The 27,625-nt window shown below is 39.0% G+C and overlaps 1 protein-coding gene across 1 annotated transcript; it reads left to right on the forward strand.

Moving 5' to 3' along the window:
- The first annotated feature begins 3,358 nt into the window (after positions 1-3,358).
- maml1 (mastermind-like transcriptional coactivator 1) lies at positions 3,359-27,547 on the forward strand. Its single transcript, XM_051859927.1, has 6 exons — positions 3,359-4,671; positions 14,178-15,560; positions 22,163-22,321; positions 22,546-22,737; position 23,270; positions 25,062-27,547. The coding sequence occupies exons 1-6, from the start codon at positions 4,345-4,347 to the stop codon at positions 26,078-26,080; spliced, it is 3,081 nt and encodes a 1,026-aa protein (XP_051715887.1). The 5' UTR covers positions 3,359-4,344; the 3' UTR covers positions 26,081-27,547.
- Positions 27,548-27,625: the final 78 nt, after the last annotated feature.

Here is a 27,625-nt window from a genome sequence, read left to right on the forward strand (position 1 = left end):
TTGTGATTAAAATATCTTAAAATGTAATAAATGTGTATATTTTTTTATTCTGGCATGATTTTATAACATCATATATCAACATAGTGCAAAATGATATTAAAATTATGTGTAGAAGTCGTTGCTTTGTTATGAGAAAGAATGTCCGGAAAAATTAATTTCATTGATGTCATTTGGAGTAACCAATATTAAGTCATGTGGTCAATATCATGTGACAGGATGTGACATCATTCAGACACCTGCAAAGGACCACATGGTCGTGAAGCAAAGTAACTAACTCTCTCTTAGCTATTTGAAAAATTCATGTTTTCACTTGATCATACGAATGTCCCGAAACATCAGGTCATTCGGTACAACCGCTATAAAACATGGAAAATGTTGTAATATTTTAAAAACTTAGCATTGTTTGAAAATATCATCATTCGGTAAAGCCGAAATTTTGTCAAATGTTTGGAGGTGGATGTGCTTAACCATCATTAAATGTGACAATACTAATATTATACAATAAATTCAAACCAACAGAACCAACCAAATATTAATAAATGATTATTTTGTAGCTTTTTTCCTGTCAGCATTTTTTGCACAGTGAAATGAAACCTGTAGCTGTAGTTTGCCATTTTGTCAGATAAATACCTTAACCAGGTTTGGTGTTTTGTTCTTCCCTCATATTTTAAAAAAAATATTTTCCTCATATTTTGATGGATTAATCAAATTTGTAGTGTCATTAAAAACAAATATAACACTATATAAGTAGTGCACTTACTGTAGGGTGAGGGTTTGGTTTAGGGTTGCTGGAAATGAAGACACCTGTGTGAACCTGAGGGGAACTGATGCCATGCATACACTATTCAGAAATGAAATGTGAAGTTAGTTCTGAGAAGAAGAAAAAAAACACATTTGATTGCAGATATTTTGTAAATGTAATACAATGAGGTTTATAGTTTTGTAGGCCACTCAATAGTTTATTAAAGGACAATGGAAATCTCCTAAATCAGGTCAAACACTATCTCTCTGAGCGTTATCTGTGGAAACTGCTGCTCACTGGAGTATCGTATCCAAACATGTACTGCGTTCTTTTAAAAATAGCTCTTCGAGATGCAAAACGTTGATCTCAGCAGTTAAGAGATTGTAAGGAAGAGCTATTTTTGGGAGTGATAGCGGAGTGAGTTGCATAATTCAGTTTTACACAATCAGAGCAGCGCTGGGTCTTGTGGTGGAGACTGAAGCGGGCTGTAGTCGAGCCGGTGTCGAGAAGCTTCCTGTTTCTCTCAAATCATCATGTTTTCATCTCCCAAACAAACCCAACATGCTTTATGAGAGGGGAATACCTCAGTCTGACAATCACATGAAGAGAGGCTGCAGTCTGGAAAACATATAAACCGTTTATACCTCAGGTCAGAATAAACCCTTCTCCACCTGTGAGACGTGTGGTCAGCGATAGAGAGGTGCCAAATACTGGAATACAGGCGTAAGAGGGATCATAAAATGTACATGTTATTTTTTTTTAGTACTGTCCGGAATAACCTATTTCACATAACAGATGTTTATATACTCCACAAGATAAAATTACTGAATTTATAAAAACTGCCCGTTCAAAAATGTACATTCCCTTGAATCTGAACTGTCCTGTCATCACCTGGATCAGCCATCACGACTGTTTTCATGTTTTGCGATAGTTGTTTGTGAGTCCATGTAATTGTATAAAAAAAAAAAGGTAATTGCGACTTTTTATCTCACAATTCTGACTTTTTTTCTCAGAATTGCAAGATTTAAACTTACAATTGTAAAGTAATAAAGTCAGAATTGCGTGATATAAATGTAAAATTCTGACTTTATCTGGAAAATCGTGAGTTTATATCTCACAATTCTGAGTTATTTTCTTGCAGTTCTGACTTTTATTCTGGAAATTGCACATTTATCTCACAATTCTGACTTTTTTTCCTTGCAATTCTGACTTTTTCTGGAAAATTGCGAGTTTATATCACAATTCTCAGAATAAAAATGTGAAATTTTGACTTTTTCTCACGATTACAAGTTTTTATTTCACAATTCTGACTTATTTTCTCACAATTTTGACTTTTTTTCTGGAAAACTGAAAGTTTATATCACAATTCTGACTTTCTGGAAAATTGAGAGTTTATTTCTCATGATTCTGAGTTTTTCTGGAAAATTGCAAGTTTAAATCACAATTCTGTCTTTTTAATCGCAATTTTGACTTTTTTGGAAAATTGCAAGTTTATATCTCACAATTCTGACTTTTTTTTCTGGAAAATTGCGAGTTTAAATCACAATTCTGACTTTTTATCGCAATTTTGACTTTTTCCTGGAAAATTGCGAGTTTATATCTCACAATTCTGACTTTTTCCCTGGAAAATTGCGAGTTTAAATCACAATTCTGACTTTTTATCGCAATTTTGACTTTTTCCTGGAAAATTGCGAGTTTATATCTCACGATTCTGACTTTTTTTCTGGAAAATTGCGTGTTTAAATCACAATTCTGTCTTTTTAATTGCAATTTTGACTTTTTCCTGGAAAACTGATAGTTTATATCTCACGATTCTGACTTTTTTCCTGGAAAATTGCAAGTTTAAATCACAATTCTGTCTTTTTAATTGCAATTTTGACTTTTTCCTGGAAAATTGCGAGTTTATATCTCACGATTCTGACTTTTTTCCTGGAAAATTGCGAGTTTAAATCACAATTCTGACTTTTTATCGCAATTTTGACTTTTTCCTGGAAAATTGCGAGTTTATATCTCACGATTCGGACTTTTTTTCTGGAAAATTGCGAGTTTAAATCACAATTCTGTCTTTTTAATTGCAATTTTGACTTTTTCCTGGAAAATTGCGAGTTTATATCTCACGATTCTGACTTTTTTCCTAGAAAATTGCGAGTTTAGCTATATCTCACAATTCCTACTTTACAATTCACAATTGCAACTCTATATCACACAATTCTGAGAAAAAGTCAGAATTGTGAGATAAATTACCTTGTTTTTGTGTTACATACATATTAATTAGTATTCCAAAGTATTCTAAAGTATTTAAATTAAGTTACAAAACTTGGGTAATCTAACGAAATACGTTACAAATTACTTTTTAAAGCATATCTATTTTAATCTGTAGTGAAATACATTTTAAAAGTAACATATCTATCTATCTATCTATCTATCTATCTACCTTCGATTTATAAAAAAGTACATTCATTTCCACAATGTAAAAAACATGAAAACAAAGTGCTGTAAATGTGTTTTCCCGAGAACAATACGGCATCACATCTGCTGAGGAATGTTTTAGTGTTGTGAGTTTCCAGAGAGAGTTCATGATTGCCCGAGTGATCTGTCACTCACAGCGCGTGGATAAAACAGAGGAAAAAAGAAAAAAAAATAGTTACAAGATGGCGACCAACAACTGCCTGAACACTGGAAAACAATAGAGACAGCGCAGTAGGGCAGAGTTTATTTCTTTACCGTTTGCTTTCTCGTTTTCGCGTCGAGTTAACCCGGGGGACAGGAGTCGGTTGTGTGTACTTCGAGACTTTTAAAGCGCATTTGGAAGAAAGTGAGTTTATAATGCTTTGTTTGAGGGTTAGTTAGCATTCAGGCTAAGCTACATCCGTAGCTAATGTAACTGTGAGGAGGATCAGCTGTTAGCCGCACTGCTAGTTTAAAAGTTACTTTTACTACTAAAACTCACTCGTAACTCTCTAATTTGGTGTTTTAAAGCTGAATGGATGTAATGTAGACGGTTTTACACAACACTTTCTAACCTTTCGTCGAAGGGTTTTTATTTCAAGTACGTCTTTTGTCAAACTTCAGCTGTGAGGCGATAAAACTACACGTTTATTTTGAAGTTGTTGCTGAAATTTTCGCGACAAGACAGAGAAATCGATTTAACGACGTGTTGTGAATATATAGGCCTAAACGTGAGGTAAATATTATTTAAAGGGTTTGACGTTTTCAAATAGAGTAAAACTTTTCAAACTTTCCTCTAAATTATTTTCGTGTCTAACTTCTAAGATGAATAATTTATTAGTGTTCGCGAACTCTTTCATTCATAAAATGGCCGTTTTAACTTCATTCTGGCTTGTGTCAGGACTCCGGGCTTGAGTATAGTTAGATAAGAAGGATTGTTCAGTGATTTTTGTGCGTTCGTTTGTTAAAAGGAAACTTTTTTTCTGAATACAAGCGCTCACATCTGAACTATGTGCCATTTCTTTTGTTGTATAAGGAGGCAGATAGTGATAAAAATGGAGTGTGTTTTGTAAGGACAGGCTCGCAAACACACTCAAACGGCACGATCAGTCTGTGAGTTGTGCTGCTAGTATCCAGAGACTTTATAAACGCGGATGATGGCGGATTTCGTGGTGCCGCGGCACAACGCGGTGATGGAGCGGCTGCGGCGGCGGATCGAGCTCTTCCGGCGGCATCACACCGGCTGTGAGAACCGCTATGAAAGCACGGCCGGGGAGCGGCATGAGATGGGTCGACAGCAGACCTATGCACTGCACCAGCGCTGCCTGCAGACCAAGGCCAAGCGCTCGAACAAGCACAGGCAGCCCGCGGCGGCGAGCGCGGACCCGGCGGGGCAGAGAGGGACCGGCGGCGGCGCTGAGCTGGCGGACGGAGGGAGCGGGACGCCCGGGGAGCAGAGCAGAAACAACACGCTGATCGCGGTGAGTCTATGGGAAAAGGGTTGCGATGTTCCTGCAGGTCAGTTGGCTGAAAGATTGTAGGTTCAAACATCACACATGTTGATTTAGAAACATCGAGCTAACTCCAAACCTGTGTTGCATGTTACTTTGCATGTCCTAGATGTAAAGTAGTGAAGTGTCAATCAAACTACTGCTCTAGAAACACGAAAATGCACTGGGGTTCTTGAGTGCAGGTGTGCTGAAGTCGCATGGCAGGCAGCATCAGCAGCGCTGAGATGATCATGTGACCGTGACACGAGCACGCGCCCAGCACATGTCACATGAGCTCTGTGGTGTGCCACAGATGTTTTGAGAGGGGAGATCAATGAGTGATCACCTCATGGCTGTGATTGTTTTTTGGACTGTGCATTGCATGGCTACACTTTCCAAACCCTGAGAAATACACTTTCGAAGAATCCCTGTTTCTAGTATACTTCTTAGGGATGCACGATATATCGGTATCGACCGATATATGTTCATTTTTAATGTTATCGTTATCGGCCCGATAAGAAAATTTGGCTGATATATTAAAGCTGATAAATAATGGATATTTTCCTTCAGCTGAGACACTTCAGATGCGCACTGTTCACCATGATGGTTTTAAATTGCTTGAAATATGATTGAAATCACTTCAAAAAGGAAAATAGTTAAGTGCAAGTCTACATAATATTATAATGAGAACATTATAATCGTGTTTGGGACATGACTTTTAATGGTGAAACTTTTGTTTTTGTAATCAGGCTCTCAAAAACGAAGTTTTGATTGATTGGCCAATATATCGCTTTCAAATATAAAGAATTATCGGTTATCGGCCGAAATTTTCATATCGGTACATACCTAATACTTCTGAAGACTTTTGTGCAAATTCAGTTTTACGGCATTTATGTCTTTGCGTTAGATAAAATATATGACCAAGAAATAGAGCACAAGCACAACATTTCACAAAAAAGACTTTTAGGTTCGAAAATTGTGTATCGACACTTAGTGATTGTGAAATGAGCACATGACGCTTGCTTTGATATTTTTTTTAATGCAAAAAATTTATATACTTTTTAACCACAAATGCTCGTCTTGCACTGCTCTGTGATGCTCCACGCATTACGTAATCATGTTGGAAAGGTCATGCGTGACATAGGCGGAAGTACCGATCCAGTGTTTACAAAGCGAACGTGCAAAGATTAAAGGCCTTTGCACACTGAGTCCGAAATTTTCGCATTTCGCATTTGTGATCCTAAAAATTCGTCACGCACAGAGACCTTGCACACTGAGTCTGATGCGTATTAATGAATCCGTTGCGAAAAAAATTGCAAAATAATACAAAATGAAGTCTTCAAGCAGTGAGCGTGATTTAGTTGTCCTCTCTCTTCTTAAAAAGAGAAAAAGAAAGAGGAAATATTGGGTCCATCCAATCCCAAGATTGCATAGAGAGAAAAGAGAGTTCACCTCATCAAGGAGCTGCGTGATTATCCCGAGCGTTTCAAAGTTTACTTCAGGATGTCATTTTGGCGTTCGCGTACGGTGGCTCTGAATTGTCAAAACATCTCTTAAAATCTCTTCTGCGAAAAACGCAGAAAATCGAACCTGATCCGAATTTTTTTTTTTATGACGGACGAAAGTTTCGGAGGCAGTGTGCAAATGTGATTGACATAACGTGAGGTCGAATTTATTTTTTAACGTGCGAAAATTTCGCATGCGAATTTCGGACTCAGTGTGCAAAGGCCTTAAGTCAAAAAAAAGGTAAAACAACGATGTCGGATGATTTTGAAGTTGGAGGAGAAAATGAGATGGAGTTTTTCGCCCTACCGCGGTACTTCCGTCTACGTCACGCGTGACCTTTCCAACGTGATTACGTAATGCGTGGAGCATCACAGAGCAGTGTTCCATCGTTGCTCCTGTGTTGTGCGTTTGTTTGTGTTGCGTTTACGATGATGTCACGGCAGTAGAGGCAGCGTAACTATAACGATCAGTCAATAATCCCACCCACTTTGAAGCGGTACTAAACTGCAGTGGAAAAGCGAGCCGAACCGTGCCGAGTCCTACCTCTCAGTGGAAAAGCTCCATAAACATTTGACCTCATTTAATCACAAGCAGTGACGTTTTAGTGACTGACCGGTCCTGCCACACTTCAACAATCCATCTAGATTTGATCTGTCCGCCAATCATTCATTCACTCTTTGTAGTTTACATTGTGGGAATGTTGCTACATGCTCATATTATCTTAGATTTAGTCATTTCGAGGCTGTGGCTATCTTGCCAAACCTCACCTATCTTGCCAAACAGGAACTATTCTGTGACTCTCAAGAGTGAAACTTGTTTTTCTTTTAACTATATTTTCTAGGGAATCAAGCGTAATTCTTATAGATCAGCTTTTAATCATTGATAATTTCTCTTATAGGATTTTGGATGAATTAACTTTTAATGGAGGGACAGAAATCTCTCAGGATTCATTTAAAAATATCTTTATTTGTGTTTTAAAGAAGAACTAAAGTCTTATGGGTTTGGAACGACGTGAGGGATAGGGCTGGGACAAAAATATATAGATGCGTCACGATTCGTGGATCGATTCTGATGTTTTCTGAAAGCATGAATCGATTCTGAGCTTATTTCTAATCTCGCACTCGAATGCTCATGAAGAAGAGCGCTCGTGCGTTCGGCTGAGTCTGAGAATGTATTTGCACCTCAGAATGCTTTTATGACGCGACTGCAAACACTTTTGTACTTCGCTTCAACCTTTTCAAACTTTATGAATGATTATTTTAGGTTTTAGTGGTGTGTGTGTGTAAGGAACTGGAAGGAAGCAGAGTACGGCTGTTTCTAAAGCACGCAGTGCCATCTGCTGGTAAAAACTAAGCTCAGAATCAATTCACGAGAGAATTGCGATGCATTCAGAAAATATCAGAATCGATCCAGAATCATTTCTTGATTCACGATGCATTAATTTATTGTCCCAACCCTAATGACGAAGAGTAAATGATGGCAGTATTTTCATTTTTGGTTGAAACCATACTTTTAAGGCTGTTGACGTGAACTGCTAGGGTTAATGCCAGCAGTGCAACAAACTACATCACTTCTAAAACAGTGTTTCTCATCCGGTGTGTCAAGGCTCAAGTTTTGAGTGGAAGTGAAAATGCTGGGTTGATTTGATTTGGGTCCAATTTGGACAAACCCATCCACTGGTTTTAATTTTTAGACCCAACAGTTGGGTTTGTCCATTACGTTTACACGACAATGATGTACTAAAAACAAAGTTTTTTCATTGTGTTTTTTGTGTACAGACAACATTGTCAAAACAATCCCTGTTCATCACACGGATCTGCGAAAAAGCAGAATACAGCTATTTTTGTCAGTCAGGCCAGTAGATGGCGATGTAAAGAAACTACGTGCCTATAGACTGAATACGTATGCGCATGACGTCACTATTTTTACAAGTTCGCATATTTGTAGTCGATAACAGTATTGTTTTTAAAAAATTGCACTTTGAAACACGTTTTCAAAAGTGTTTTCAGGCCCCCAAAATGCCGCTGTCGTGTAAATGAACGCCCAAAACGCATAAAGTTTTTAGTTGAAAATGGTGTCACGTAAACAACCCCTTAAATTGAAGTAGAGACCAGAGGTAAGGATTGGAATTTTTAGGAACTGATATTTCATGAAAATAATGATCGCCAACTTTAATACTGTAATATGTAATAACTATAAAAATCATGTTGCAACCGTAGCCTTTTATGCTCCAGTAGGACAGTTAGGTTAGTTCAGGTGAGGTAGATCTGTGTTACTCTGTCTTGGTAAGTAGGTTATGTTTTGAGTCTGGAGCAGTCAAACTCGTTTCGAGCTCGTTTGGCATGAAGGCTGCAGTTCTACAGTAAGCGTGTCAGAGAGTGGCTGTGGGACAGTGCCACAGGAGTGTTGGGACGGTCATGCTGACGCGATGATGTGCGGCGTTTAGGATGACTCAGGTCTGCTCACATGCACCCTTCCCCCTGCTCGCCCACACCGCTGACTCACTATTGTTCCCAGTGGCCTCTGCTCTGGACAGCTGCATGTGTCTGTATGCTTTCACACTTTTCTGCATCTATAGCACACTGGACCCTCAAACCTGGTCATGAGGTGTTTAGATCACCCAAAATTGAAAACTCTGTCATTCAACCTCATGTTGTTACAAAACATGTGACTTGTGCATTCCACGCATTCCATACAATGAGTAAAACGTAAATTGCACGAATTAACGTGTAAGAAAGAAAAGCACATGAGTTTGTAACACTGTGAGGGGTCAAGTGTTTTTTGGTCATCTACCCCAACTGCAGATGTCTTGATGTTGATGTAGCTTCTTACAGATGGGCTGTTGTTTTTAGTTAACAAGTGTTAATAGAGTGAATCTGGAACATAATGCTTGTGGCGAACTGTAGTGCATCTAGATGTTTCCCTTCCCCACAGTATGACTCAACATAACTCACTCTTCCCTGCTCAGCACTTGTCCTGCAACTGGCCTTTCACAGCTTCTGACCAGGGTTAAGCAGAGATCAGGGCAGAAATGCCACCGAAAATATTTTTTGAGATTTTGTCGATAACCACGATCAGACGAGTGTGTTTTTGTGCTGGTATCTTGTCAGATTTAGGACTGCCGTGGACTCCTAAAGGTTTTGTTGTTATTCCTATTTTGTGCAGTGGTTAGTTTGCAGCAGTGACAGAAATTACATTTTCCAATAAGATTAAATTGATTTTTATCTCTTAATCTGCATTTTTGAATTTAATTCAGAATTTTTTCTTACCTAATTAAATGTAGCCTGTGCATCATTTATTGTCAAATTATTACACTTAATCCATTTAGAATAATTGAAGAATTACCAATCAAATTAAATTAGTATCAAGAAAATCCATCTTTGCAATCCAGAGGAAACACAGAAGCTGCATTTAGATGTATTTCGATTAGACTGTTTAATGTAGCTCAGAGGGACATAAATGAATTTAACCTGCAGTTACAAATGCATAAATGTTTTGATGTTTTAAAAATAAAACATTAATATATGAAATATGTTAAAATTGAAAAGATTCTTTAAAGATGAAACTAAAACTGCCAGCAGGTGGCAGCAAGTCACTAGTCAAGTTTCCATCCAGTTTTTGTGCTGTTTTGTTATCGACAAAGCAAATATGCGCAAAAAAAAAAAATTGTGAAATTTGCTGTCTCCAGGATATTTCCATTTAGTTGGCCTTTTACGGATAAAATGGTGTGCGTAATGACGTCATCCCTAAAAAAAAAAAAAAAAAAATGAATTGTTGCACAAGTTTTGTTAAAATCTGCTCTTGAGCCATTTTCATACATAATTTTGCATCTAAAAAAGTTATTTGTTCTGGTTTCATAGTTCAACAACATCAAAAATATCAAATCACTGTGTACTAAAACATTTTAATTGTGTATTTAACCTTTTTTTTTTTTTTTTTTTTTTTTTTTTAAGTGGTCTGCATTAGGCTTATTCTCACATGACATTTCTAAAATTTTATTAGAGCCTTTTGGAGTCAACTACTTTATTTTCCTAATTTATTTGAGATAAAATTCTATATTAATAAATTGCACTTATTTTATTTTCAAGTGTCATGTTTGTGATTTTCATTTGTCATGTAGCCTAGAACCATTTCTGATCATTAAATCGAAACACTCACGATTTTGACATTACTTTTATTTATTCAGATACAGAAGTTCTGTATTTTATTTTACCTTTCTTTTTGTCAGCGTTAAAAACTCAGTCTTCCTTAATTTAACAGACACCTAGCTTATTTTTGTCGAGATGCATAGATTTTCAAGACCATATTTTCCTCATCCTTTTGACGCACTTTTGAACTACGATCCACAGAGAAACGCTGCTTTCACAAACGAACGCGCGGACGCTGCACGTATAGGCCAATTCTGTCATGTGACGACACATTTATTTGCGTTAAAGCCCCTTTTCTCGACAGTGTTTTCAAACTCATTTTTGCAACATTTGAATTATTGATAATAGATTTTATGCGCTAAAATTAAACGTAAAAAGATTGTCAACATTTGATACATTTTATCGACAAATGGCATTTCCATCAGCTATATCGCTAAACATTTTAAAGCGAAAAAAAAATTTTCCGCGAAAAAATCCTTGGATGGAAACCTGGCTACTGTTAATGAGCAAATCATTGAGTCATTTATTCAACCGATTCATTCAGCTGGACTGATTCATTCAGTAACAAAGCACTCCAGTTCTGCCGTGGCTTTGCTTGGAACTATATTGGCAAAATAGAGAAAAACAGGCAATATTGTGTGTAAAATGTAAGTCACTTAATTGTTTATTAAACTGTTATATAAAACCACTAGCACATTTGCAATTGTGCTGATGTTTGGAAAAAATGTGTGATTGCTTAACAATACCATATGATATAAATAAATGAAATACTCATACAAGGGCATTTTTACGGCATTTTATTAGAGTAAATCACGCAGTGAGAGCGTGCACTGTCTGTTTGTTTTGCTTTTTGCAAAGTGAGTGACATCAATAATGTCAGACTGCACATTGTCACGATACTATCGTATATCGCACACCCCTACTGTAGCTGTCAGATTTCTGTTTACCAGTGTCATGAAGCTAAGAAAGCTTAACTGAAGTTAGTACTGCTTCGTCTTGGCAAAGCGCACTAATAAATGAACAGCTGGTTTGAATTGCACTTGCAGATTTTTGGCTGCTCTCAACCATTAAAGGACTAATTACTACCTTTTCTAAAGGGCGTTAAACTCTTGTTGGAGTTTGCCCCTCGTTTGTAAAGTAGCTGTAACTGCAAAGCGGTGAGTGTAGTGACCCGAGTCTTTGCTCTAATATCGATCGCTGCGCTCAAACAGCGCTCTCTGCCCTTGGGCCAAAACCGCCGCTCCCCTCCCGTGCGGTCGGGGGATGTCCATTGTAGCAGGCAGGACATCAAAGACGAGCCGAGCTCGAGCCATGCATGGGCAGGAATTCGGCACACTCCCGCACCCCTCCGCGGGCCGAGCGCTGACTCTTTTGTTGTGGGATACACATTCATACACATGGTAATTAGACTCATGTGGCTCGAGCTCGCGGGGGAGGAACGAAGATGGAGGGAAAGTAAGAGCGCAAGAGATTAAGAGACGCACGTCGGCAGAAAATTGCTTTGGGAAGAGTTTTAGCATGTTTGAAAGGACGTTTTCGTGGGTGTGCCGCCCAGCGAGGTCGTCTCAGAAAAGTGACTGTAGCCGATACAGAGAGACCAGTTTTTCAGGTTCAGAGACTCTGCAGGTGTGAGGGGGAGTTGACATCAGACGGGCCGCACGCCTTCAGCCGGTGCACAGATCATCACAGCGCTGCGCACGTCTGTTTGGACGAGTTACAAAATGTTTCCAGACCTCATTCTGTTCCTGTTGAACAGTGCACACTTTGAAATAAATTCTCCTTTATTATATTGTTGCTTCACATCATGCAGCAGCCTTCCAAATCTAGGGCCGGGTATAATGATTCAGATTCTTATCGATTCCAATAAGGTAAAAAAGAAACATTGTAGCTGAATACCATATATAAAAATCAACAGGGTAAAGAACAATTATACAAGGAACTTTTGCCTTTAGTTTAAAAATATCATAGCAAAAACAACTAATAAGCATTATTAAACACAAGTAAACACTCAGTAATTAAAAAAAGAACAAATAAAGAAATTGGCAATCACTCAAATAAATACAACTGAAAAAGATTTTCAGGTAGAGACACTGTAATCTAATGAAAAATAACACTGCACTTTATAAATAAAATATACATTTACAAATATATACAAATATCTTCGTCTTTTGTTGTTTGATTAACGTTATTATGGAGACGGCAGCAGGATTATTAAGCTGCTGTCACTTTAAGTTTTCTTTGTCAACTGTTTACGTTCACTTGAGACATAACCGACTGTTTACGAGGATATTTTTGTGTGTGTTTGTCAGTTTAAGTGCAAAAAGACGCAGAAGAGAACTCCGTATGAGAGGCGGCTTTCTGTGCGCATGTTTTGGATGAGTGCGCAGCACAGAAAACGGCGTCTTCTTGCACTTGAATGGTTTAAAGTCATATTAAAATGCACAGAAAGGAATCGATAAGAGGAATTTTAATTTTATAACAAATATCCGATTCCTGACCTTAAAGGGTTAGTTCACCCAAAAATGAAATTTCTGTCATTAATTCCTCACCCTCATGTCGTTCCACACCCTTAAGACCTTCGTTCATCTTCAGAACACAAATTAGGATATTTTGATGAAATCTGAGAGGTATATGACTCGTCCATAGACAGCAATATAATCAACACTTTCAAGTTCCAGAAATGTACTAAAGACATCGTTAAAACAGTCATGTGACTGCAGTGGTTCAACCTTAATGTTATGAAGAGACGAGAATACTTTTTGTGTACCAAAAACAAAACAAAAATAACCACTTTATTCAACAATCTCTTCTCTTCTGTGTCATTCTCATATGTTGTTTACATCCAGCGCTTCCAGGTTCATCGTCAGAACGCCGACTCATTATTGGCCGGCTCTATCACACGCATGAGTCACGTGATCAGCTTTGGCCAATCATGAGCCGTCGCGTTCGGACATAAACACGGAAGCCTTCACTGTGCTCACCTGCGTAAGGATAATGACACAGAAGAGAAGTTGAATAAAGTTGTTATTTTTGTTTTGTTTTCGCTCACAAAAAGTATTCTCGTCTCTTCATAACATTAAGGTTGAACCACTGCAGTCACATGACTGTTTTAACGATGTCTTTAGTGCCTTTCTGGACCTTGAAAGTGTTGATTATATTGCTGTCTATAGATACCTCTCGGATTTCATCAAAAATATCTTAATTTGTGTTCTGAAGATGAGCGAAGGTCTTAAGGTTGTGGAACGACATGAGGGTGAGGAATTAATGACAGAATCTTCATTTTTGGGTGAACTAACCCTTTAAGTATCTGATTCCAGAATTGGACTCGATTTTCGATTCCCAGCCCTATCCAAAACTCCTGTGACCAGAAGAGGAGCTTCTGTTCCAGTGATCTAGCATTTGTGTACCCATAAATTGTTTGTGGTTTACATGATATTTTTATATTGTGTGGTGTAATTACAAACCCCTGACTTATACAGCACACGGTAGGCTGTGTTTCAGATCGGAGAGCAGTGGCTCTTCAGTTTTAAGAGCATGATTCATTCCTAACAGTGTGCTTGTGCAAGTGAATTGTTGTAAAACGAGTTCCTAATTACCATTAATATACGTAGAACAACTGCATTCTTGGTCCTCATGACGTTTGCCCTTTTAGTAACAAATACTGCAAATCATTTAAAAACAAGACGTTTCTTTGCTTGGGGCTAATACGTTTTTTTTTTTTTTTTTTTTTTTAACTTTGAATCATATATAATATAATTATATAAAATAGGCCCATAAATAAACATTGATGCTGTGAAATATTGCATAATATAATGCCTAATTTGACTTGTCTTCTCTGTGCAGTTACAGGAGACTGTGAAAAGGAAGTTGGAGAATGCTGGTTCACCTCTTGGCCGTGACCAAGTCAACGGTTTCACCGATGGTTACCCGCCCAATAAAAAGGCCTGTGTTGAGGATGCGCTAGCCGGTCGTAACGGGGTCTCAAATGGCACTGTGCCTCCTCTTTCGCCCATGGACACTAAACATAATGTGAGTACTGACGGCATGATGGCCAATGGGAACCACAGAGCAGTCGGTGCAGAACACAACGGAGCAGGAATAACCGATAGCGGTGCGTCACGTGGCTCAGAGTCCGATTTCCGCCTGAAAGAAATGAAGCAGGAGCCGGTGGACGATATCTTGCCCTGCATACTGCCCACAGGAGGTGTGACTGGAAACAACAGCCTCTTCCCTGACCTCAACCTCGACGATCAGGACTGGAGTGAGATCATGGAGGAGTTCAACCGCTCCGTACCCTACGAGGACATCCAGGAGCTCTTCAGTGACAGCTTTGGTGATCGCAAAGACCCGGAGCTCACGTCCACTGCGGCTCAGAGCTTGATCCCGCCAGATCTGGCGAGTGTGAAGACTGAATTTTCCCCCGCTACGGCTTCCTCTGCCTTCGATCAGGACTCTTGTAACGGTTCACCTCAGGTGAGACCTACTTCATCCGGGCCGCCGCTTCACACCAACTCCCCTGTAACGGCTCCGGCCACGTCGCCGGCCCTGCCGCAGCATTCACAACAGCCCAACAGACCACTCCCAAATCACATGATGCCCGTCCCACCCAAAGACCTGTCCCCCGCGCAGCAGCTGCAGCAGTTAGCGGCACGTGAACAGCAGAGAGCGATATTACAAAGCCAGCAGCAGCAACATGTGGTTCAGAAGCCGCCTCAACAAAAACCTCAGCAACCGCAAGCGGCGAAATTCCACCAGCAGCCCAACCACTCTACATCTTGGCCCCAAAACGCTCCCAGCCAAACTCAAATGGGTGGGACATTTGGTCTTGAGAAGCCCACCAGCCCTTCTTTGTACCCACAAGACTTCCCCAACCCCAAGACCCTGCTCATGCCGAACAAGGGTTCTCCAAAAGCAGGCACTCCGGCCGGGTACATGCAGCCCGGCGGCCACGCCAACATGTTGAGCCACCCAGCAGCGCCCACGGGGCCTCTCAGCCACCCGCCCAACCCAGCATCCCAGGCGGCCATGTTGGACTACAATAACACTAAACCCCTGTCCCATTATGAGGCCGGAGCAGCAGGCGCACCCAGAGGCCCTCCGACCACACAGAGCCAGAACAAACCGAGCCAGGTCATCCTGAGCCTGATGCGACAGCAACAGCAACCGCTGCAGAAGCAGAGGCCGCCCAGCATGAACTTCAGACCAACGCACCTCCAGCATGCTCAGGTAAGACTACTGAAGACCTCACGTCTGTTGCTAACTAGGGGTTTTAAAGGGTTAGTTCACCCAAATGTGAGATTCTGTCATTTACTTGCTTTGAAACACAGGTTTTTAATGAAACCTGAGAGATTTCCGCCCCTTTAAGTCCCGCTAACCAAAACTTAGAAGATTAAAAAGGTCATAAGGATGAATCCATGTGAATCGAGCAGTTCAATCAAAGTCTTTTGAAGCGATGCGATCAACAGATTTCATTAAATTCTCGACCTCATGTCATTCCACACCAGTAAGACCTTCGTTCATCTTCAGAACACAAATTAAGATATTTTTTGATGAAATCCGAGAGGTATCTATAGACCGCAATATAATCAACACTTTCAAGGTCCAGAAAGGTACTAAAGACATCGTTAAAACAGTCATGTGACTGCAGTGGTTCAACCTTAATGTTATGAAGAGACGAATACTTTTTGTGCGCAAAAACAAAACAAAAATAATGACTTTATTCAACAATCTCTTCTCTTGTGTGTCATTCTCATATGTTGTTTACATCCAGCGCTTCCAGGTTCATCGTCAGAACGCCGACTCCTGCGTCAGCATCACACGCATGAGTCACGTGATCAGCTTTGGCCAATACTGAGCCGGCGTTCGGACGTAAACACGGAAGCCTTCACTGTGCTCACCTGCGTAAGGATAATGACAGGGAAGAGAAGAGATTGTTGAATAAAGTCGTTATTTTTGTTTTTGTTTTTGCACACAAAAAGTATTCTCGTCTCTTCATAACATTAAGGTTGAACCACTGCAGTCACATGACTGTTTTAACGATGTCTTTAGTACCTTTCTGGACCTTGAAAGTGTTGATTATATTGCTGTCTATGGACGAGTCATATACCTCTCGGATTTCATCAAAAATATCTTAATTTGTGTTCTGAAGATGAATGAAGGTCTTACGGGTGTGGGACGACATGATGGTGAGGAATTAATGACAGAAATTTCACTTTTGGGTGAACTAACCCTTTAAACCTTGATTGACATAGAATCTTTTCATATTTTATTTTATTTTATTTTATTTTTTATTTTTTTTGATGATGACTTTAAAACCTTTTTGGATCTTCAAAGTTTGGTTACCTGGACTTTCAATAGAAAAATTTCATTAAAAGTATCTTCATGCGTTCATTTCGAAGTATGTCATCAGGGAAAGTAAATGATGACAGAATTTTTGGGTGAAGTAATACTTTGAGTAATGTTTCAATGAATGTGTTTTTGTTTTTCAGTTCTTTTATGTTGTCTCGAGGTTCTTGAGACAGTAAGAGATTAGTTAACTTCCCACCAGTGTTTTTAAAAAAACAATTTAAGATCATTTTCACACAACTTTCATGGCCCTCAGAATATTTTTTTGCAACATATCAAAAGAAAGTGCGTCTGCTTTTAAACATTTTATTCTATCTTCATTCATTCTTTTATCAACACTTGAATTTGGGTAAGTTTTGTACAAAAAAGCAACATTTTGAAGGAAAAAAAAACACGTTTTTGTCAAAGACTTCGTCCGGATGGGATTCAGAGCGATGATCAAAACACAGATGGAGTAGATCGAGTCCATCAACACCTCAAAGCTTCAGTCGTTTCCTCTTCATGAGTTCAACATTTCATTCAGTAACGTTAGGCAGTTAGTTTAATGTTTGATTGTGTTATTTATGTGTCAGCAATGTTTCTATCACTCGTTTCTGCTTCTTCTCCTGTGTTTTGATCTGGAGATTCTGTACTCTTTCAGAAGATGTGCAGTAACGCCCCCTACCACATAACAGTCAAAACAAGGATTCCCAGAAAAACTCATCAGTGGCAGGGAAAGAGTTAAGTGCTCAAGTATACATCAGCACGGATGCTATAGTGCGCGTGGCATGAATTTCATGTCTGAACTACAGTCATTCACAGAAAGGGCCCTTTTGTTTGTAAGAGCTCGGTCACATGTGACATCATGTCAGAACTTGTTTCTGTCTTTCATCTGCTTTTGCTGAATGTCACTGTGGTAGAGATGCTTCATAATGATTAGTAATAATGAGTGGTTACTAATACTCACATGATCAAGCAGAGTAGGTCAAGTGTCCTTGTGTTATAGATGTGTTGTAGATGATTGTGAATATATTCAAAATGGCTGGTTTTGGTATTTTAGCTTCCAGACTACAGCGGCCTCAAAACATCTGGACACGTAAAAAACAAGATAGTGATGTCCTTGACACACCCAGCCGATCTTGTGTTGGGGAAAAACAACTTATCTTTTAATTTGTGACATTTCCAAGCGGAGTGTGATCAGCGCTTCTTTATAGTAAGAGAATAAATCTAGCATCCACTTCAAGTGCAGTCAGAGACCTTGAAAAACACGCAAAAAGCCCTTTTATGAACTGAATATCTGCTGGTAACTCCTCGTCTGCTAAACTCGAAGATAATATTGGCAGCAGGGAGTGTTTCTCTGCTCAAATGTCAGAGGAAGTAAATATAACTATCCTCGGCACATTATAACTACAATAAGACATTTAGTAAGACACATCCATATAAGTGAAAGTAGAAATGTAATCGCTGTAGAGTGAGTTAAAGAGAGAAAAAGGAAACACAGCAGATGTTAAAATGAATTAAAGATGCAAAAAAAATCTGGATATGCTTTATGTAACCTAAGTGGAGCACACTGTACACACTCACAAATCTTGTAAAATTATGTGGCGAGACATCCGTGAATGATAACGCAAGCTTACTGAATGACGTTAGAGATGGAACACACTACGTTTAATCAGAAACATAATTTAAACATCCGTCTTAATGTTGTCATGAAAAGGAAATTTGTCTTTATCATGAAAAGTGCTCATCTTCTCTATTATAGACTATAGTGTCGTATATCCGAGTGAAACGGCTTCTCAAACAAGAACAAATGTAGGGCGGGGCTTGATTTTGTCTTTGGGGAATTGATTGGATGGTTGTGGTTTGCTATTGGTGGATCTCAAGTGAGTGACAGGTTGCCCCGCCCTCATCATCAGAGAAGAGAAGAGATGCTGCAAGAGGGAGGAGATATTCTGATTCAAGATTACAAGTTCTTGTCAACCAATATTGTTTTTTTGATGGCATAGGCCGATACCTAAGAAAGCAGGGTGGCCGATATTATATTTGTTTGTTTGTTAAATACTTATTTTAATTTAAATTTAATTCTTTTAATATTTATATTTATTTTAATTTTTTTTAAATATGTATTTATAATTTAAATATTTATCATTTAAATATTTATTTATTTAAATATTTTATTTATTTAAATTTATTTTTAGTATTTAAATATTCATTAATTTAAATTGATTTATTTTAATATTTATTGATTTTATTATTTTTTTATTTTACCTTTTTAATATTTAAATTTAATTATTTTAATATTTATATTTATTGATTTTGTTTTTAAAATATGTATTTATTTAAATATTTATTTATTTTAATATTTATTTTTCAATATTTATCATTTAAATATTTATTTATTTTTTATTTTAATATTCATCATTTAAATATTTATTTTAATATTTTATTTATAATTTATTTTAATATTTATTTTTCTATATTTATCATTTAAATATTTATTTTAATAATTTCAATATTTGTTTATCATTTAAATATTTTAATATTTAAATTTATTTAAATATTTATTTTTAATATTTATTTTATTGATTTATTTATTTTAATATTTAATTTATTTTAATATTTAAATTATAAATAAATCATTTGAAAATTAATTTAAAAATAAATCTCTAAATTAAACACTTGTAGATTTCAACTTCTTTATTCTGTAATCGTATTACAGTATTTTTCACAAATTAAGAAATTGTTTGAAAAAATATAAATTAAAAAGGAAGTAAATACTGTAACCAACAGAGCACTCAGTAAATTTGTGCACACTGGGAATCAAATAAAGACAAGATAACACTAATTTTACGTGCAGTACGTGGTGAAAATGACAACTATGACAGTGGGCAACTGAATATAGTGCAGTATATATCGGTCACCACTAATTATGAGGCGCATAAATTTAAAACGATGTGATTTTTGATGGTGACTTTAGCATTCATGAGTCATGGAGAAACTGAATCACAGCAATATTCACACACCTCAGCAAGACAACACAATGCATAATAAAAATACATGCTGACTATATTGTCCAGCTCTAGTGTTTTCTGTGTGTGTCTGCAGTGGGCCTCATGCGCCCCGGGGTTGATCAGTTTGTCTGGGTCAGGCAGCTGGTTGCTAAGGAGCAGACAGCCATTCACACACACACACACACTCACACACACACACACACTCTCTCTGCGGTGGGGGCTGAGACGAGTCAACAGAGAAAAGGACAGACAGAGCCAGAGAGAGGAGGGGACGACAAAGCCGTCTTTCATGCGTGCTGCCCACCCGCCCCTGGCCGTCGTCCTGCAGAGTATTTTCAGATCAGCGTTTCTTCTGTTTAAATATAGCCGTTTAACCCGTTTGGCTTTCACTTTCTTTCGAGATATCAACTTTTATTTCCACGGTTCGGCGACTTGTTATTGTTAACTCTCTTCTGTAAAATCTCTGTCCGCATCTCACTTTTCAGATAACACGGTTTGATATCGTCACTGACCTCGAAATACCTCTGCTGTGAGTGTTTGTTGTGAAAGGGCGTCTGCCAGCGCTGGCGTCTCTCATTTATTTTTAAACCATCTTTGCCACTGTCTGTAGTCCAGCGCTGAGGAGGCTCTGCGCCTCTCAATCAGGTTGGAGCGGAGCGGAGATCTGCTGTTCAGCTGCTTTGATGCCTGAATTTAAATGTGAAATTCAAAGCAGTGAGATCTGAAACATTCAGCTGGTGTGGATTGCATTAATTATACTGTAGGAGGGAGAATCTCACAAAACCTGCCAAGAATGTGTCCTAGTTACACTTCAGCACAAAATCAGGAGGAAGAAATAAGACATTGTACTTACAGCCTAGTTTTAGGTGTTTAGGGCTTTTAATATTTTACACACAAATTCTCTTATTTCTGTAGTGCAATGTCATCAATAATGATATATTAGATCCTTTTCAAAAACTAAAACCTAAAAAAAACAAATGTAAAATGTTCTTTGATTGTGTGTATAAAATATAGTTTTTTTATATATATATATATATATCACAATTACAAGGACAGCTTTACAAAAGAAAAGAAGAAAAAAATCCTTACATAATGTATGTTTTTGGAAATTTGAATAGTCAATTTTTTTTTTTTTTTTTACTTTTTTTTTTTTTTTTACTTTTTTTATTGTGCCCTCTAGTGGCCATGATCCTCTCCTCCTCTATGCATTGTAAAAAGAAAAATGGTTTTTCCTGTAAAATCAAAGTTTTTGTCTTCTTTAACAGTCTACAGTCTATGCAGTCAAAAGTTTGGAAACTAAGTTTTTTTTTTTTTTTGTTTTTTGTTTTTTAATATTTTTGAAGAGTCTCTTCTGCTCACCAAGGCTGCATTTATTTGATCAAAACTACAGGAAAAATAGTGAAATATTATTATAATTTAAATCAGCTGTTTTCTATGTGAATATATAGTAAAGTGTAATTTATTCCTGTGATCAAAAGCTGAATTTTCAGCATCATTACTCCAGTCTTAGGTGTCACATGATCCTTCAGAAATCATTTATTTTAATATATAATTATTTATTTTAATATTTGTATTTGCTTTAATATTTATTTAAATGTTTATTTAAATATTTGTATGTATTTTAATATTTATTTAAATTTATCTTAATTTTATTATGTATTTATTTAAATATTTGTATTTGTTTTAATATTTATTTTAATATTTTATTATTTAAATATTTATTTATTTTAACATTTAATTAGAAATAAATTATTGAAAATGAATTTAGCAAAAATCTCTAAATTAAACACTTTGTAGACGGTAACTTCTTGATTCTGTAATCGTATTACAGTATTTTTCACAAATTAAGAAATTGTTTGAAAAAATATGAATAGAAAGGAAGTAAACACTTTTAATGTTTTTGAAAAATCTCACCAAAGCTGCATTTGATCAAAACTACAGTAAAAATTCTGAAGGATCATGTGACACTGAAGACTGGATTATAGAGAACTGACAGGAAGCAAAGTATGTGTGAGAGAGGGACAAGATCAAAAAAGGTGCCCGAGCTGGGACTCGAACTCGGGTCGCCCAGAGCGCAACAACACGCTACATATCGGCCTAACACCTAATTTACTCTAGAAATGGGATGTGGTCACATCCGTCCCTGCCCACCTCCAAATATAGTTTGAGTGATCATGTGGTTTGGACCCAATCTGTATTTATCTGTGTCCACTTGAGTTCAGATCATACGAGTCGGATGTTTAACAGGCGTGAACTAGACATCTGTTTTTCAGAGGTATGACTTGAGCTTCCTGTCTGGTGTCTGATGGAAACTCCTTATCCACTACCAGGGAGCTTAAGACCTTTAGTAAGACAAATATATCCATATAAATGGAAGTAGAGACACAATTGGTGTACAGTGGGAATACAAATAAATTATCTCATTCTCCACAGATCGAAGCTTCTGTAGTTTGTAGTGTTGAATAAGAGTCGTCTCTTGCTCTCTCTCTGCAGGATTCGGGGTCATACCCCTCCACCGCTCATGTTCCTGGCCCAGGAAACACCATGACGCCGCAGCCCAGCAGCAACAGCATCCCGGCTAACCATAGTAACACAGCCTACATAAAGCAGCAGCAGATGCAGTTCCTCCAGAGACAGATGATGGCCGAGCAGGTGCCGTTGCTATCTTTGATACAGTGCCAGCAATAGATTAAAGAAACCGTTGTTGTGTAGTAATAATCATAATTAATTCTACAACTGCTTCCAAAGTGTCTCATTCACAGATCCGCCTCTAGGGGGCAGCAGCCTCACAGGAATACTTTGGCTAGAAGTCTGTGGGTGTCTGAAAGACTCCAGTTCATCACATTGTTGAAGTAACTGAAGTGTGTTTGTCTCAGGAGAAGCAGCGGCAGCAACAGGAACAGCAGCTGCAGAGGCATCTGACCCGTCCACCGCCTCAGTACCAGGACCAACAGAACCCACAGGCCCAGCAGAACCCATTCCAGCAGCAGCAGGTGCCGCAGTTCGCCGGTGTGCCACCCTGCCTGGCCCAGCAGCACCCCTCAGGCTTCCCCGAACACACCATCTCGGTATTCCCCTTTCTCTTCCTGATCATCAACTAGCCCCATTTACATCACCTGTTAGATCAACTGCCATTTTATTGTCCAGAATGCATTGGGACACACAAACTAGACATCCGTTCATTACCACCTCCAAATATAGTTTGAGCAATCGAGTGGTTTGGACCCAGACCAGATTGCACAAGTTAGAAACTAGACCTCAAACCAGACCTCCAGTTTTTTTACTCACATGAAAAGTTCAGTACGACATGAGCTTCCTGTCTCTGTAGGTCAATACAAGCAGCCTTTTGTTAGTAGTCAACAAACAAGCCCACCTGATTTGCAAGTGTGTTTATTGATAGACTCATTTGAATGGCAGAAACACAGTATGGTTAGTGTGTGGTGAGGTGGTGCTGCCGTTACACTGAATTTTTCATTTATCTGCGAGTCTGTGTTTGATTACGGGCGGTCTTTTTCCTGCAAAGTAAGCTTGTAAAATAGATGTGGTGAATGAGTTTGGAAAGTAGCCAAGTCTACAATAAGAGACTTGCCTCATCAGAAGGGTTGAGTGTAGAAGGTTGTTGGTTATGAAATTGATGAACAGGAACAGGATGTCCCACCTTTAAATGGTGCTTGATAGTGACTCCAACACCTTACTGGAGTGTTCTTTGGTACTTTTTCAACTTTTTCAAATTGGTTGTAATCATTTAAAGAAAAATATACTAAACATAGGACTTAAGAAAACTATCTGTTGCCTGAGGGCAATGCTGTTCTGTAGAGGGTTAAACATATTATAACTGGATCTTCAGGTGAAGTGTCAGACTTCTCTCTGGTAACGTTATGCAGGTCTTCTGCAATCTATTATTCCTAGGGGTGTGACGAGATCTCGTGCCACGAATCAGAGTTTAGTGATCACGTAACGAGATGACTGACAAGACCATGGTGGAGGATTTGTTACACAACAAAGCCTAATCATCTGACAGATGTCTGATCTTGTAGAATTCACACTCAGCCGCTCCCTATTCACAGAGTACGTGTGATCACAAAATCGAAAGCGAAAGTAAAACGCGAGTGCACATTCAAACGCAATTTCAATACCCCACATTTTGGAAGCAGCTCCCTGTTGAATGCAAATATCTCCCAATATGAAAGCTATCTTATGCTCTTTATCATGCTTGAAGAAAAAATTGGTCTCCATGTGCACTTTGTATATTGAGAGAGTAATTTGATTATGGTTGCACTTATTGCATGCACTTAAGACTAAGACATTATACTGTTTTTATTTCTATGATCAATTTGTAGAAAGGAGTTCAGTTAGGAGGTCAAAAGTTGTAAAAGCTCATAAATCATGTACAGTTCTAAGGTCTGAAGAGACTCATATGAAATCATAAAACATTTTTGTCAAAACCTTTTACAGTGCTTGAGTGTTGTCTCTTACTGCATATAATTCATACTCAGAGTACAACTGAACTGAAATTACATTCATTACCAGATGATTAGTTAAAACATTTTAAATTCACCTTTTCTAGTCGTGTATTTCGTCATTGAGGATTTCTTAAAAATACTGTAAATCTCGTCTCGTGAGCTGTCTCGTCACACCCCTAATTATTCCACTTAAACCCACTTCATCTGCCTACACTTGAGAGCCACACCCACATCTCAACATCCAATCAACAACTGACACAAGACTCATCATACATATTATCTTTGTCAAACCCGTAAGACTTTAGTTTGTCTTCGGAACACAAATTAAGATATTCTTTATGAAATCTGACACCCTCTATAGCAGGGGTGTCCAATCCTGCTCCTGGAGGGCCACTGTCCTGCAGAGTTCAGCTCCAACCCCAATTAAACACACCTGAACCAGCTAATCAAGGTTTTTAGGCATACAGGAAACTTCCAGGCAGGTGTGATGTGGTAAGTTGGAGCTAAACTCTGCAGGATAGTGGCCCTCCAGGACTGAGTTTGGACACCCCTGCTCTATAGACAGCCTACGGCAGTGGTTCCCAACCACGTTCCTGGAGGCCCCACAACACTGCACATTTTGCATCTCTCCTTTATCTGACACACCCTGATCTGAATGAGATGTGTTTGATTAAGGAGACATGGAAAACATGCAGTGTTGGGGAGGCTCCAGGACTGTGGTTGGGAACCACTGGCCTACGCAAAAAAGACTTCATTTGTGTTCCGAAGACGAATGAAAGTCTTACAGGTTTGGAACGACATGAGGATGAGTAATTAATGACAGAAATTTCATTTTTAGGTGAACTAACCTTTAACTTTGAAAATTAAACAGATTAAATCTTGCCATCTTGCTTTCTTCTTCTAACTGTGATTGTGGTCTACTGTTTTAGGTGCATCTCAACCAATAGGAAATGTCAACTCTCTCAGTGGCGCCGCCCCCGGAACGCAGCGGATGTTCCCTCAGACACCAGGCATGATGGGAATGGGGGTGGGCCAGAATGCTGGCCCAACCACTGGTCCCTCTCCGGCTGCCAGTCAAGCAGACATGAGCCTTCCATCCTGTGCAGGCGGTCTCGACGTGCAGCAAGTCCTCTACGCCAACATGCCCATGCATCCCTCCCATCCCAACCAGCAGAGACCACAAATGTCGGCCATGTCTGCCGCTTACCGACAGAACGTTCTAGCGGCCCAGCAACAAGCACACTTGAAAAACCAGCCCAATGCTGCCATGATGAAGCAGCAGCAGCTGGCCCGTCTGCCCAACAGCATACCCAACGCCATGGCTAATAGCATGGGGTCTGCTATGCCAACCAGTATCCAGGGTGCCTTGCCCACACAAGCCCAGTCCTGGCAGCAGCCGCCGCCCCAGCAGCATCCAGGTCTCCAGCCTGGCTCTGCTAACGGAGGCATGCCAGCAGGTTTCCCCAACTCCGCCTTCCACATGCAGTCAAGATTGTCCAAACTTCCCAACAACACCCCGTTTTCTCAGGGTGGCATGGGAAATAGTGCGGCAGGTCGAACCTTGGCAGGCATGAACCCTGGACAAATGATGCCTAACATGAACCAACAACGGACAAATATGCCCCAACAACTGCCCGCTCCCGGCCAGCAGACGGCCCAGCAGGGGCAACCGCAAGTGCCGCCTCAAACCCAACAGGTTCTGCCCGATTTGGGGGGCTTCAGCCAGCCACAGGCTGGACCCAATCGCACCGCAGGACTTCAGTGCAATCAGACTTATCAGCTCAGCAGGACAGCCAATCAGCAGCTCCAGTTTAGCTACAACACCCAATCGGGAAGCAGCTTGTCCGGGTTTCCTGCTGAGACCGACCTGGTGGACTCTCTGTTGAAGAATCAATCGACTCAAGAGTGGATGGACGATATAGACGAGCTGTTGGCCAGTCACCAATGAGTGATAACGAAGCCAATGCTGGTGCCTTCAGTAGAAAACGTGAACGTCCGGTTTTGGATGTTCCTGCTCGTATCACGGTCAGATCTGCTGTGTTCTCTATTGAATATGTATATGGTGTATATAATAGAAGTCGAGTAGAGCACAGAGCCTGCGTCACTGAAGTATTCTCTGGACTGGAAGTTTCAAAGAGGGAAGCGCTCTACTACTGAACCTGTGGCTCAGTAAAACCACTGAATTTGAATGAGTGCGTGCTCAGGCACACGTTCAGCCATTCATACGGTTGTGTTGCCTATGTGTAGGCAAGAGGAGGGTCTCTTCAATGTCAGGAATGTCTTGACACGGTTCCACAGGCCTTAAATTTGCACTCTTGAAGATGCACAATATGTGATTTAGAGTAAAAGAGTCTAAAACATTAGTTCACCCAAAAATGTCATTTACTCACCCTCAATATCGGTCCAAAGCCATATATGACTGCTTTTCCTTCATGAGGGGACAAAAAAACGGCAAATTTTGCGTTTTGGCCGTTCATTTACATTTGGGGGCCTGAAAATGCAAACTTTTGAAAGTTTTTGAACAATACCGCTCCCGTCTCTGTGTAAACTACAAAAAGGCGAATTTGTGAAAACGGTGACGTCACGCACATGTGTTACGTAGTTTATTGGTTTCTCTACAAAGTGACATCGCCATCTACTGGCCTGGCAGCAGAATACAGCGTTTTTGCATTCAGGCGATCAAAAAACGAATCCGTTTGAACGGAGATCATTTTGACAACATTGTCGTCTGTACGCGGGAAACGTTATATTCTGCTGCCAGGCCAGTAGATGGCGATGTCACTTTGTACAGAAACACTACGCACTGATCATTCGTCACAAGTCATATGAAGAGTTTGGAAAGACATTAGGGAATAAACTTTAATTTGGGTGAACTGTCCGCGTTGCGTACATGGCTCTTATGTTCCACATGGATAGTTTTGCATTGACTAAATTTAGGAACTAGATGTGTTTGATCAAGTCGTGACAGCTTGAAGGAGTGTAGATGAGACGTAATAGTGAAGAGGAAGAACGTTTGATCTGACAAACTCCACAATTCTCCAGTGAACGTGGACTTACACTTTCATATGTTACACTACACTTTAATATTTCTTTTCTGGAATTGAATTTGAATGGATTTGGTAAGAGGGTTAATATTCCTGTTTTCTCCCTCTGATGTTACATTAAGGGGCGGGGATCCCAACCGCGTTACCTGGACTCTTGCTTCATCCCAGATTCTGTGACAGGATTTCATGTATATTTATATATTTGTTTTGTTTTTTTTGTTTTTGTATGTATGCAGTTTCTATTGTTCAGGAGAAGATAGATCTTATTTTTATATGTACATTGTTGCAAATTTTTGTAAGTATTTTATACTTTTTATTATTGTTCTCTGTAAAACAAGAGTATTATGTAAATATAGTTCTCTAGAAATGGGCTTGTTTGGTGTGTTTATTCAGCGTTTTATGCATCTCTTGAATGATTTGTGCATTTTAACCTAGATACTGCTAAAGAA

This window comes from Ctenopharyngodon idella, chromosome 14, assembly GCF_019924925.1.
Source record: "Ctenopharyngodon idella isolate HZGC_01 chromosome 14, HZGC01, whole genome shotgun sequence".
Lineage (NCBI taxonomy): Eukaryota > Metazoa > Chordata > Actinopteri > Cypriniformes > Xenocyprididae > Ctenopharyngodon > Ctenopharyngodon idella.